This window comes from Gopherus flavomarginatus, chromosome 4 (assembly GCF_025201925.1).
Source record: "Gopherus flavomarginatus isolate rGopFla2 chromosome 4, rGopFla2.mat.asm, whole genome shotgun sequence".
Classification (NCBI taxonomy): Eukaryota; Metazoa; Chordata; order Testudines; family Testudinidae; genus Gopherus; species Gopherus flavomarginatus.
In genome coordinates this window covers 214,718,111-214,731,914 of record NC_066620.1, presented here as the reverse complement: position 1 = coordinate 214,731,914, position 13,804 = coordinate 214,718,111, and the positions used below count along the sequence as shown (strand labels likewise).

General features: G+C 48.2%; 1 protein-coding gene across 1 annotated transcript in view; it reads left to right on the top strand.

Annotated features, from left to right (window-relative positions):
* The first annotated feature begins 2,352 nt into the window (after window positions 1-2,352).
* Window positions 2,353-13,804, top strand: part of SELENOI (selenoprotein I) — a 63,545-nt gene continuing 52,093 nt past the window's right edge. Inside the window, exon 1 of the mRNA XM_050948891.1 lies at window positions 2,353-2,525. Coding sequence (XP_050804848.1) covers window positions 2,469-2,525 — 57 coding nt within the window. The 5' untranslated portion in view covers window positions 2,353-2,468. The remainder of the gene's footprint in view (window positions 2,526-13,804) is intronic.

The window sequence follows — 13,804 nt, the reverse complement described above, 5'->3', positions numbered from 1 at the left end:
AAACTGCTATACATTGTGCTGGCTGCCAACAACCCCGACAGGTCATTTCACCAGAGCACACGGACACACCCTTGTTTCTTTGGCCAAGCCGTCTGTACCAGGGATTGTGGGGTGATGGTGTAGTGCAGGGGTTCTCAGACTTTTGTACTGATCTCTTTCACACAGCAAGCCTTATACATTAAAAACACTTTTTAATATATTGAACACCACTATAAATGCTGGAGGCAAAGCGGTGTTTGGGGTGGAGGCTGACAGCTCGTGACCCCCCATGTAATAACCTCACGACCCCGAGTGGTCCTGACCCTGTTTGAGAACCCCTGGTGTACTGCCTCTACACCAGTCAGCAACTCCTTTATAGAAGAGGAATCCTTAGCTGGGTTTATGGCTGGGTTTATGCTTTGTGCAGGCCATAGTGGGTCTGAGCATCAAAACACAGAGTGAGGCCATGTCTACATCTAAAATTTTGCAGCGCTGGTTGTTACAGCTGTATTAGTACAGCTGTATAGGGCCAGCGCTGCAGAGTGGCCACACTTACAGCAACCAGCGCTGCAAGTGGTGTTAGATGTGGCCACACTGCAGCGCTGTTGGGCGGCTTCAAGGGGTTTCGGGGAACGCGAGAGCAAACCGGGAAAGGAGACCAGCTTCGCCGCGGTTTGCTCTCGCGTTCCGCGAACCACCCTGCAAACCGCAGGGAAGGAGACCTGCTTGCTCGGGTTCGGGGAACGCGAGAGCAAACCGCGGCGAAGCTGGTCTCCTTCCCCGGTTTGCTCTCGCGTTCCCCGAACCGCCGAGCAAGCAGGTCTCCTTCCCTGCGGTTTGCAGGGTGGTTCGCGGAACGCGAGAGCAAACCGCGGCGAAGCTGGTCTCCTTTCCCGGTTTGCTCTCGCGTTCCGCGAACCACCCTGCAAACCGCAGGGAAGGAGACCTGCTTGCTCGGGTTCGGGGAACGCGAGAGCAAACCGGGGAAGGAGACCAGCTTCGCCGTGGTTTGCTCTCGCGTTCCGCGAACCACCGTGCAAACCGCAGGGAAGGAGACCTGCTTGTTCGGGGAACGCGAGAGCAAACCGCAGCGAAGCTGGTCTCCTTTCCCGGTTTGCTCTCGCGTTCCCGGAACCACCCTGCAAACCGCAGGGAAGGAGACCTGCTTGCTCGGGGGTTCGGCGAACGCGAGAGCAAACCGGGGAAGGAGACCAGCTTCGCCGCGGTTTGCTCTCGCGTTCCCCGAACAAGCAGGTCTCCTTCCCTGCGGTTTGCAGGGTGGTTCGCGGAACGCGAGAGCAAACCGCGGCGAAGCTGGTCTCCTTCCCCGGTTTGCTCTCGCCTTCCCGGAACCACCCAGCAAACCTCAGGGAAGGAGACCTGCTTGTTCGGGGAACGCGAGAGCAAGCCGGGGAAGGAGACCAGCTTGATTACCGAGCTTCCTCAGGTATGCTGGGATACCTGCTTATTCCACGGAGGTCAAGAAAAGCGCTGGTAAGTGACTATACTTGATTACCAGCGCTGGATCACCAGCGCTGGATCCTCTACACCCGAGACAAAACGGGAGTACGGCCAGCGCTGCAAACAGGGAGTTGCAGCGCTGGTGGTGCCCTGCAGATGTGTACACCTCCTAAGTTGCAGCGCTGTAACTCCCTCACCAGCGCTGCAACTTTCTGATGTAGACAAGCCCTGAGTGTGGAGCACAGCATGCATCAGAGCCTGCTGCAAAGGCCTGGAGACCTGGAAGCATGGTTCTCCTCAGCCCCACAATGAATGGGGATTTTCTTACTACCGTGGACCTGCAGTGCCCAGTCCCAGAGCCAGGCCTTCTAGCCTCAGATGCAGTAAGTGGCATTGTCACCGATAGCTGTGTAATTATACAACCCCCTATTTACAAATAGCTACTTTTCCTCGAGGATTTATCTGTAGGGTCCTGCTGGCTCCTGCTGGCGGCCACGGCACCTCTGAGTCTGCAGCCTATGCGGACAGACCATCCTGCGTGGGTGCAGCACCTGCAGCCCAGCAGGGTCCCAGCCCCTCCAGCCCCAGGGGCTACAGCAATGGGCTGGGCCGGGCCAGCTGGCTGCAGAGGACCCCCCCCCCCGCCCCCTTTTGCTAGGGTGCCTGGGCTTCTGTCCCCATGGGCCGCCTTGCAGCAAGGAGCTCCCCTCTCCCCCTCCAGGGGGCAGCCCTGCCTGGCCCCAGGCTGACCCAGCCTCAGGACCATCTGCTGCCTGGCTGGGAGGTGCCACGTGATCACAGGCGGTGCCTGCCCCTGCCTGTCCCAAGATGGCGGCAGCGGGAGGGCCGACGCGGTGACGTCACCAGGCACGCCAGGTGGGCTGATGCTGAGCCAGCGGAGGGCGTGAGCGATTCGGGAGGTGGCTACGGCACCCGGCGGGGGCCAAGTCAGGTCTGTTCCGCGCTGCCAGTGCCCTCACGGCTGCTGCTGTCAGACCGGTCGCTTCCTCGCCTGCCCCGCCGCCGCCATGGCCGGCTACGAGTACGTGACCCCCGAGCAGCTGGCCGGCTTCGACAAGTACAAGGTGCCTGTGGGGGAGCGCCGGGGGGGGTCGTGTGTGGGGAGCCCCGGGGGGCGTGATGGGCGGGGGGGGGTCCTGTGTGGGGAGCCCCGGGGGGCGTGATGGGCGGGGGGGGTCCTGTGTGGGGAGCCCCGGGGGGGTGATGGGCGGGGGGGTCCTGTGTGGGGAGCCCCGGGGGGCGTGATGGGCGGGGACGTCCTGTGTGGGCTCTCGGGGGGGCGGGTTCCTGTAGGGGGAGCCCCGGGGGGGTCCTGTGGGCTCCCGGGGGGGGTCCTGTAGGGGGACCCCCGGGGGGCGGGGGGGGCACTTCCCGAAGCAATGCTCCTGAGGCGGCGGCCCAGCCTCTCCCCCCGCGGACGCGCCCCGCTGTGCCCCCCGGGGCGCCGTGACACGTGCGCGGTGGGGGGTGTCGGAGCCTGCCCGGGGCCGGGTGCTCGCTCCATGCGCCTGGCTTGCGGCTCCCCCGCCCGGCTGCTGCCGGAGATCCGGGATGGCGGGACGGCCCCGGGCGCAGATCCCACCTGCCCGCGCTGGGGGCCGCTGGGGCGTGAAGTGCGAGTCTCCATGTTCCCCGCGGCCGGGTAGGGTGTGCCCCGCCCGCCCCCTCCCTGCCTGCCGGGGGGGCTGCGCCTCGGGCCGCGCCCCCCTTCGCTCACCGGCCCCTCCCCTCGCTCAGGGGCTGCCATGGGGCAGCCCCCCCAGGTGCGCGCACAGCCCGGTGCTGGTTATTGCCCGAGCCCGCCGACCGGACGGGCTGGCTCTGATCCGGATTCACATCCCGCTGGCTAAAGCCGGCCAGGTTCAATCGCGGGAACCGTTTCCTTTGTCATCCCCAAGAACTCCTACCATGTGTGATTAAGGTGTAATGGGTCCGCAGGAAAAACTGTGACCTTTCTTGTGGCTGTGGCTGTGGCTGTGTAGGTTTAAAAAAAAAAAAGCTATTCCTGCCTGACCCTCACTGTCTATGCAGTCTTTTCTCAGGCTGAGAAAATCCTTCTCTGTCTAATCAGACTGTTTGGCAGCAGCTTTTGTAACTTGACTGAGTCAAGCTAGTGATGACACAGGACTGGGGTTTTCGCACTGTGTTCTGAATACAGTGGGTGTATACACCTGGCTGTTTGTGTGGCAGTGTTGTTGACTGGGCTTGTGGCTTTCCGCAGTAGGCCTGTGCTGTCAGCTTGCTGCATGAGGTCTGAGTCACATGAGTCACCTTGATGTTAATGGGAGTTGTGGGACTTAGATCTGTATTCAGCTGCAAACACCTTATGGATTCAACCATGTTAAGTACGTGCGTGCAGGTTGCTGTTTTATCTTGCAAAACTGATGGGTGTTCTTATGCAGAAGCTGATCCTCTGATGTAGGTAATACAGCTTAAAACCTGTGGGAGCAATGAATAAGTGTACATTGATGAAACCTATTTAAGGAAATAATTGTAAACACGAATAGACTTTTTTGGGGGTATCCACGTTTCAGTATACAGAAGCAGACGTACCAAAGCTCGTGGTCCTTTTTATAATGTTCTAGGGTACTTGACATAAGACTCATTATATTAATCTGTGGTACTAATAAAACTTCACTCAGATCAAAATAATTATAAAAATTGGATTTTTTTTTATAATTGATATTCATCCACCCCCGCCCACCCCCCACATCAGGAGTGAAACTAGACAGTTTAACTTCACCTTCTACTTAGTTTTGCTGTCTGATTCTCGCGTACTAGCATGGTATTGTATCCCATTTAGGTGTTTTTATATAGCACTTATCACTTTGGTCTCTGAGCACCTTCAAGAGTTAAACCTCATGATTAATACCAGTCAAGTGGGGTTCCTCTGTGCCTCACCCAGGGGGAATGATTGTGTATGGGTGCCTTTCCAAACCCATAGCACGTCAGGCTAATAGAAAACTAAGGGGGAGGAACTGTGCTTTGTGCATGGGCTGGAAATGGGTAAGAGAGCGAGTGCCACAGTCTTGGGTCATCCCTCGTGAGAGCTGGGTCTCCTGAGCAAACCAGCAGCAGAATTGCTTTGTGTATTGTAGGTATTTACATGGCTTCCATTATCATAGCAATTGCTTATTTATTCTCACCACACCCCTTGGAGATAGGAGTGTTCTTATCCCCATTTTACAGATTAGGAACTGGGATAGACAGGTTTAAATCATTAGATTTTTTTTTATTATTAAATCAAGTCACATTCAGGTTTTGAAAATTTGTGTTAATGCAACTTTATATTAAAATTTATTTTACATGTCATTTAAAAATGCCACAGTAATAGGGTATCTTACTTGAATCTTCTAAAGCCGATATAGGCAAAAAACACAAGATTGAAAATTTAGCCCCTGAAGCTGCAAACACTTATTTAAGCAGATATGTAACATGACTCACATGAATAGTCTCTGACTTCCATGGGACCGTGCTCATGCATAAGTGTTTGCAGCTTCAGGGGCTAAAATTGTATCTTTATCTTAATTCCTCAGGGCCCTCATTCCTATAGATTATGTCCCACAACCTTTAAATGTATTTGTCTTCATAACGCTCCTCTGAGGGAGGGAAGTGCAATTTCCTCATCTGTAAAATGGAGATAATGATTCACTTCCCCAAGTTTGGAAGTTGGTGGCTGAAAACCACCTGGAAAACTGCATAGAAGAGTGGCACCTCACAGACTAACAAACATATTGGAGCATGAGCTTTCGTGAGTGAATACCCACTTTGTCGGATGCATCCGACGAAGTGGGTATTTACCCATGAAAGCTTATGCTCCAATACGTACGTTAGTCTATGAGGTGCCACAGAACTCTTGGCTGCTTTTAGAGATCCAGACTAACACGGCTACCCCTCTGATATCTGCATAGAACAGGTGGCTGCCTTTTTTTGCTGTTCTCTCCCAACCCTCCTGGCCAATGTGGTCTTGGGCAGATATAGTACCCGCCTCAGTGATGTGGATAAAGGGACCTCAGTCTTGATTGAGCCTTTGGACACTCCAGCAACTCTAATCACAGTAAAGTTGAGTGGAGGTGGCAGGAGAAATGTGGCCTATTTTTATCATCTTTCTAGCTTCTGATTCTGCATGTGTATATCAGCATCCTATACTCTGACGTGTTGGTGTGCAAATTATATCTGCTACTGGAAGGATAGAGAGGTCTGGAATCCAAAGTAAAGGTTTCTTGTTCAAGGTCATGCTAATTTTACTGCTTGTAAAATTCTACAAAATGCAGCCCTGTATTATTAAAGATGGCAAAGAAACCTGAAAAATCTGAAGGATATAACATGGGGTCTGCTCAAGCACACCCATTTATGGCCTCCAGCATCCAAAGCACTATCTTGAAGGATCTATTCTGCTGTTAAAAACTTTCTGCCGTTGAAAGGAGAATAGTTGTATAGGTACGATTCTCCAGTGATACACAAGCTTGCCAGCAAACAGTTTAACAATAAGCATTGTTGTACAATTTAACAATAAGGGTACTTGGTGCTTCACAGTGATTGTAGACCAGAGTTCTGCCATGAGATACTTGGTCCCTCCAGTATTTTAGGGAAGTGTATGATGGGTGCAGGCTAAGAAGTGGTCTCAACATGTACTCCAAATTGGATGGATAGGTGAGAAAACACAAACAAATTACTGCTTCAAAGTCTTGGTGTTGGGGAGGCTTGAAGGAAATCCAGCCCTTCCTGAAATAACACATTCACTACTTACAGTAATGCCTACCTCTTCTATAATGCATGTTTTTCATCCTCTTCTATAATGCATGTTTTTCATCCAAAGCGCTTTACAAAGGCAGTTAGTATCATTGTTCCCATTTTACAGATAGGGAAATTGCACAAGTCAATTCCTTCCCTGTGCTTCAAGGGCTCCCAGCAAAGAAGTGGCAGAGCTGAAAATTGAGCCTGGGTTATCTGAGTCCCAGTCCAGTGTCTGTCCAGTAGAAGAAAAAAAAAAGACCCAAGCCATCTTCTTGTCAGCAAAGAAGGAAGTGAGAAATATTGTAACTTTTTACTTCTGGGAGCTACTTGGATATTGCAGTGATGGTACTTATATGGTTCCCTAGGCAGGGAATGCCGGTAGCTGGCAGGGTCAAAAATAAAAGCATCCTGAGGAGTTCACTCCTATGATTTGGAGGTGTAATTTTTAATAAGCCAAAAGCAACAGTTGGTTCTTAAAAGTAAGTGGTGGCTTTTTATAGCATAACTATTGGGTCATAAAATATCTCCATCTTTAGCTTGCTTTTCTCTTGGATTATCAATGACAAGTAGTTTTCTGTTCATTTTCCTTTCACAGTCACCTCTTTCCTTATTCTTGAGACAAACAAAATGATGCTGTGAATAAGGGATCCTAAGATTCAAAGTCCCACTATTAGTCATGTGAAAGCCTCATTCTGTTGTCTTTTAACACAGGTACCTTGGTTTTAATTGCTTTGTAAAGAGGCAAAGTCCTCCTGGATGCTAATCTCTGTAACTCCAAGCCTCCAGCATGCGAAGAGCTTGCAGATTCCTGATCTGTGATCTTCTGCTCAGGCACTGGATGAATGCTAACAGAAATAAGCAGGAAGTTCTGAATGTACAGATCCCGCAGGCAGAATTAGATATTATGCATCAGGAAGTGCTGATTTTTCTGGTCTCTCCCAGTTGCCACGTGGAGACTCAATACTATCCTCCCATTGAGGATCTATTATAAACCGGAAGGTAATACTGAGATCTGGGCAAGGAGACATCAGTCTATCTTAAGCATTTCTTATTTATTATGATGTTATCTGAGTGTTACATACAGTAACAATGAATTTGCCCATGAGGGAGCTTATTCTTCTTCATTCCTTACTGCAGCTAGTGTTACTTAGATTCCTCCATCTTCTGCTTCTCATTCCTACCCTCCCCCATGAGAAATGATAGCTGTTCTTTAAGCCTTATTACTGGGGAAGGGTGGAGCAAAAAGGGTTGTGGGGTGGTATCTTGCTTCATGCTTTGAAAATAAACGGGCCTGGTCTCATAGATTCATAGACTCTAGGACTGGAAGGGACCTCGAGAGGTCATCGAGTCCAGTCCCCTGCCCTCATGGCAGGACCAAATATTGTCTAGACCATCCCTGATAGACATTTATCTAACCTACTCTTAAATATCTCCAGAGATGGAGATTCCACAACTTCCCTAGGCAATCTATTCCAGTGTTTAACTACCCTGAAAGTTAGGAACTTTTTCCTAATGTCCAACCTAAATCTCCCTTGCTGCAGTTTAAGCCCATTCTGGTCTGGTTAGGAGATGCAGTCAAGGGATCTCTGCAGAGCTTCACTCTGAGCAGATTCATCTGCAGCAGTATTCCTGTCAAGCACAATTGTCTTGTGGTATGAAACTGTGAGGTGGCTCACCAGAAGAGAGTCTTTAGTCCAACAAAATCTTTACAGATTAGACACAGGGTCTGGATTGAAAGCATGGCATGCTTATAATTTCCTTCTAAGACCTAATTAAAAACATTGGCCTGATCAAAACCACCCAGTGCAGAGAGAGCCATATCTTAGGCTGCACCCTTTTGCTTAATTGATCTTGTATGTGAATCTGCTGTAGGTAGCTGTGCAACATCTGCATTACCTTGGTACTGTAGAGTAAATTGACTTGTGCTGAATGTTCTGGCTACAGCACCTCTACGGTGACACAGTGCTCTGGGTACTAGACATCCAAATGTTCTGTTGATTTTTAATATCATGTTCATGGGTGACAGCAGCAAAAAGGGTGTGGCTGAAGGCCAGATATGAAAGGGTTATGAGTGGATGTGGCAAACAAACTACTCCTAGAGGTCTGTTACTATATTGGACAAATCAAATGGTGTTTGCAACCCTCTTTGTCATTATTATGCTTCATGCTTTCTAGGTTCTTCTGGTCCCAGAGTGCTTTTTAGATATTTTCTGGCTTTCTTCCCACACAACCTTGGGCTGCTGATTTCTTAGCATCGGCTTCAGAATGTGCTTTATTCAAGTCCTGAGCACTCCAGAATTCTCTAGGAGTCTGTAGGCTAAAAGTAATCTGTTCTCCATCATGTAGAAAGTTGCTGTATCATGAATGAATTGAAAGTGTCTGTGACACACTCTCAGCAGCTGTTTCTGAAAACATAAGCTCCTCAGAAAATTAGGATTTCTTTTCAGAATACTGATACAGCTTAGCGTGCATTACTGATTTACTGCAGGGTCTCATTTTTAAAAATTACCCCCCAAAAGTTAAAAATGACTTTTTTCTCCAACTCAGAGGGCTTTTCAGTTGGTGCTAACAACTTGCATATCAGGTTTGAAGCTAATGTAGTTGAATGGCCAGTTCCTACCACTCCCACAAAAATATTCTGCATTCTTTTTCATTCTTTCTTAAGATGAAGCAGTGAGTGTGTCGAGAAGGAGAAGCTTTGAATCGCATGTACTGCCCCAAAGAATGAGTTTAGTTAATCTCTGGAAAAATGATGTATTCATTTTTAAATAATGCAGTGGGGTTTTTTTTAAGCGGAGTGGGGCATATCATCATGTTAACTAACAGGATGCCGTAACAAATGCTGCCAGACCTTTATAGTATTACTAATTCTCATTCCTGTTATGATGATCGTAGGATAGAGTGACTAGTATCTGCCAAAGCACGTTATTTTTCTTACGCCTTTGTTAAAGGTCTAAAACTGTTTCCTAATAGATCTGCTGTAATATGTACTACAGTATTGTCTGATAGAGCATGGTAGCTTTCTGAAAACTTGCCTGGGATAGCAGGTTGCTCTCTGCTGCTTTTGGGTACCAAGTTTTTGAAATACATGTCCAATGTCTTCAATGTGGCCTTATTGAACAGCAGGCCAAATGACTGCCCTGTTACAGATTGGGGCAGGAAAAGAGTTGATGACTACTTTCTAATCTAAGTAGTGAATTGAGGTTAGGAGCTTTGGTTTAGTCTCCAGAAAAATGTCCACAACACATTCGGCAGAGGCATAAGCAACTAGCCTACTTGTTCAGTCCAGGCCTCTAACCTCCGTGTGCCTTTAAGGGACAACTGAGATCTTGCCAACAGCTTGCTGGTAGCGTATACCATTAAAGGCAAGCGTCTGGGTCTTGTGCATTATGTTCTAAGCTATTCAAGTCTGAGCTGTCTCCAGGATGCCTAAGAACAAGGTTGCTTGGTGGCTTCTCATTGAATGTTGCTACCAAACTGCATGTCTCCATTCATCTCTCTAAAAGGACATCAGGAGGCTTAGGCCTCTCTCTCTACTTGATTGATAGCTCTTGATAAGGCACTTTATACTCTAGTGGATCCTTGATTGCTTTCTAGAAGGACTGTCAAACCTTTTCCTCCAACTTGTGTATGAGAAGGTGACTCTTGCATTTCAGGATATTTTAGCTGTGGTTGGAGCTTTGCAGTATTTACTGTCATAGCAACAGATTGTCAGCGTAATTACAAAGCCCCCAGCCCCCATTGGTCCGGAGCAGCATTCTGCAGTCAGTGGGAGCCGCAGTCGGCTGGACCTGCGGATGGGGCAGGTAAACACACCAGCCTGGTCCAACAGGAGCTTTCCCTACACAAGCAGCAACCCCTGTTTGAGAAACCCTGGTCTATCTTTAGTAATGTTCAGGGGCTGAAGACTGCAGCCTTCTCTGTCCTGTGATGTTCTTCTTGGGCGGCTAACTACTCTGTTCCTTATTTTTCATTTGTTTCACCAGACAATTTTTGCTCCCTCCATCCACTCAGAGCTCCTTCATAAATCTGGGTCCTGATTTTGGGTGACCTGAATTGAATGTGAAAAATCCTCTACTAATGAGTGGGTAACTTTCCCTTGCTAGAGTTGGTAGCTAAGTCACCAATTTCTGCAGAATATAAATTTTCATCGAATTAAATTATAACTAACTCTAATGGCTTTGTAGTTAACCTCTGGTATAATTACTCTGTTGTAGTTCTACTGGCATACCTCCCAGTGTAGACATTCTTATTCCAGAATTAATGCTTCTTTCTGGTTTAGTTTAAGTTGCTAAGAATGTTCACACAGGGATTTATACTGGTATTCCTTGTGCTCCGCTAATACAAATAACGATAGCATGCTATAAATGATATGTTAGGCTGATATAAGTGTACAGATAACTTCTTCTGTTTAGACAAGCCCTGAGTCCAAAGAGAATTGGTTCTGCCAAGGAGAGGCACTGGAGCCACAAGCAGCAGCTGTGTGAAATCAGGATGTCTGATCAGTTTTTCTGCTGCTATTTAGAAACCTGTGGGCAACTGTGATGCTGTCAAGAATTGTCCATTTCACACTAGTGCTGCTGCGTGGAGCTACAGAATTTGGCACAGCAGTTACTCATGGGGTACTGGGGGAGAGGAGTGGAAACTACCTCCTCCCCACCAATATGTGCAGCAGCCGTTCAGACACCTGATACCTGGAGGATGATATGAAAGATGATGCCTCCAAGTAGAGTCCAGGCCAAAATCTAAATGCCCTCCCCAGTAGGTGTTTGGGGTGGGGTGAAATCTGGGCTACTTGGCAAAGTCTTGTCCTAAGACCTCTCTTCTGGAGCCCCCAGCTTCTTCATTTTACATTTCTGCCTCTGGGCTAGTAGGTTGAGTCCTCTGGCTGTTAGGTGTCTGGTAAGTCTTCAAGCCCTGTGCATCTTGCGGAGGATCTCTGCCTTGCTCTGGAAGGGTGAAGGGCTAGCATGAGTTGTGTGCTTGTGTCATGAGCACTTCCTCTAGCCTACATGCAAAAGGCACAGAACAGGGCTGGCTTTGTTTGGTCCCTCGCTTTCAGAGCAGGGATTTAGATTCTTGTTGATTTGGTGGTTTTGGGAGCGTCTAATGAAGAGATTAGGTGACATTCAGCATTTAAACAAGGATAAACAGGGGTGAGAGAATATCCACATTCAGAGGCCTGTTAGAAGACACCCTACAGAGGAGCCCTCCTAGCATGGGGTAATTTATTTGGCTGTGTGACTCACATTAGACTTTGCATTGTGGTCTCCTGCTCACCAGATCAAGAGCTAGCTATAGCACTCTTACTTCCTGCGGGGAGGGGGACGTTACCTTGTGTGTTAACAGCCACAACTTCCAGCTACTTAAGAACTGATGGATTCGGAAGGGAGATCATTCGCTCCTCGTCCAAGAGGAGATTGGATTTAACATGGCCCTCAGTAATGAAGAGATACAATCTTCACTGCAGTTAACACAGGTTATTGCTTCCTGGTTTGGCTTGGCTCAGGCGTAAGCAGCTGTAGTCAAGTGTGTCCACTCTACTGCATCCACACTAGGACTTCTGGGGGTATATCCCATGGTTCTTAGCGCTGCAGAAAGCTAAGCTGCTCTGACTCCTTCCCAGTGAATTGCGGGAGAACTTGATTGTCCTTTTGAACACCCAGGGAGCAAGGGAGGTGGAATAATGGGATGGCATTAGCAGGACTTACCAACCCTAGTGTAAGCAATGCTTGGGCCTTAGCCTGTATCCCAAACGTGCTGGCTAGGCAACCCCACCATGCTCAGGTGAGAAGTCTGTGTGTGTGGATGGGCACTGGGTAGGGGCAACACCCAGGAAGGCGCCAGAGTTAACTTTACAGCAAAGATATAGCCCTAAAGGGATGCTGGAAAAGTGATTGCCATGCTTACAATTGAAATAATATTCTTTTGCTATTTTATCCAAGGCTAGCAGCTCATGAAGAGTGAGTCTCCTCCTGTACACTTCATCTGCTGCATAGTTGTTAGCACATGAGATGCTCTGGTCACATGAAGTGTCCTTCCTCTCACAAGGCATGTAAGTTAGGAAATTACTGTAAGGAATTGACGATGTCCGCTTCACATCGAGGTCCCCAAAGGGATGCATTGTAATCAGAGAAATGACCTGTGTTCTGTTGGCAGGTAGGAGAAATTAGCACTCTGATCAACACACATGTTGTAGTTTTAATCCCATCAGAAAGACTCAACAACAATCCTGTGACTGTTTTGCATCTCTACTACAATAAATCCTATTATAAATGTTCTCTGCTGACTTACACTTGGTGCTTGGCTTGCTGGGACTGTTTGAAAAAGTACTTCAGCTCTTTATGGAAATCAAAGTATTGTTTCCAGTCCCTGGCTCAGAAAATGGTTACACAATTAGGGCTTGCACGGTTTACTTAGCTCAGTGTACCACTCTACTGTTTTGCTTTTTATGAATCTCAAGACTTTCCTTTGTGTAGGACACCTGTAAAGAATGCTATTTAACTCTTATTTGCCCACACCTCTGCTAATGGAGAATGACTAAGGGCTTGTCTACACTGGCAATTTACAGCGCTGCAACTTTCTTGCTAGAGGTATAAAAAACCACCCCCCTGAGTGCAGCAAGTTTCAGCGCTGTAAAGCCCAGTGTAGACAGTGTACTAGCACTGGGAGCTGCGCCCGTCGTGGAGGTGGGTTTTTTAGAATGCTGGGAGAGCTCTCTCTCAGCACTGCACTGCAATCACACAAACCACGTTAAAGCGCTGCTGCGGCCAGTGTAGGCTAGCCCTTAGAGTGAGCAGTAGCAAGGCTGAGAGAGGGGTGAACACAAACACTACAGCCCCAGCCTTGTCTGTACAAACAGCAGTTTACCATACAATGTGCTCCTTTCTGTCTGCGTCAGATAAAGGCATTGCTTGAATTTCAAGAGACTTTTCCTGCAGTTCTTGGCTCCTGGTGAAATCTTTCCTTGTTTTTGCTTTGGTAGATTTGTTTAAAAGAAGGTTCTGAGTATTTCCTCTTTGCATAATGTAATGAGTTTCTCTGCTCTTGCGTGGAATTCTCAAGTGTTTTTTCTGGTTTTAAAAAAGAGTGCTCGGTACTGTGCTAGATACGGTGCTGTCCCTGCCCATAAGAGCTAATTAAGGTCTTGTCTACGCTACAGGGAAAATTCGATCTAAGCTACGCAATTTGAGTTACGTGAATAGCATACCTCAAATTGACGTAGCTTAGATCTACTAACCGTGGGGTTCACACTACAAAATGTCGACAGGAGACGCTCTCCCATTAACTCCCCCTACTCTTCTTGATCCGGTAGAGTGCAGGATTCAACCGGAGAGTGATCTGTGGTCGATTTAGCGGGTCTTCACTGGACCCGCTAAATCGACTGCTGATGCACTGATCGCTGTTCGTGATCCCTCGGTAAGCGTAGAGAAGCCCTAACGGTTCAGAATGTACTGGGGGACTCAGAGGAAGGTTATGACTTACGGCATCTCATCCTTTGCCTCTGTCTCTCTCTTCTTGAGCATTTAAAAATTCTACCCCTGCTAATTGGAGTTGCAGCTAACAAGGGATGTGAAGGGTAACAAGAAGCATTTCTACAAATATG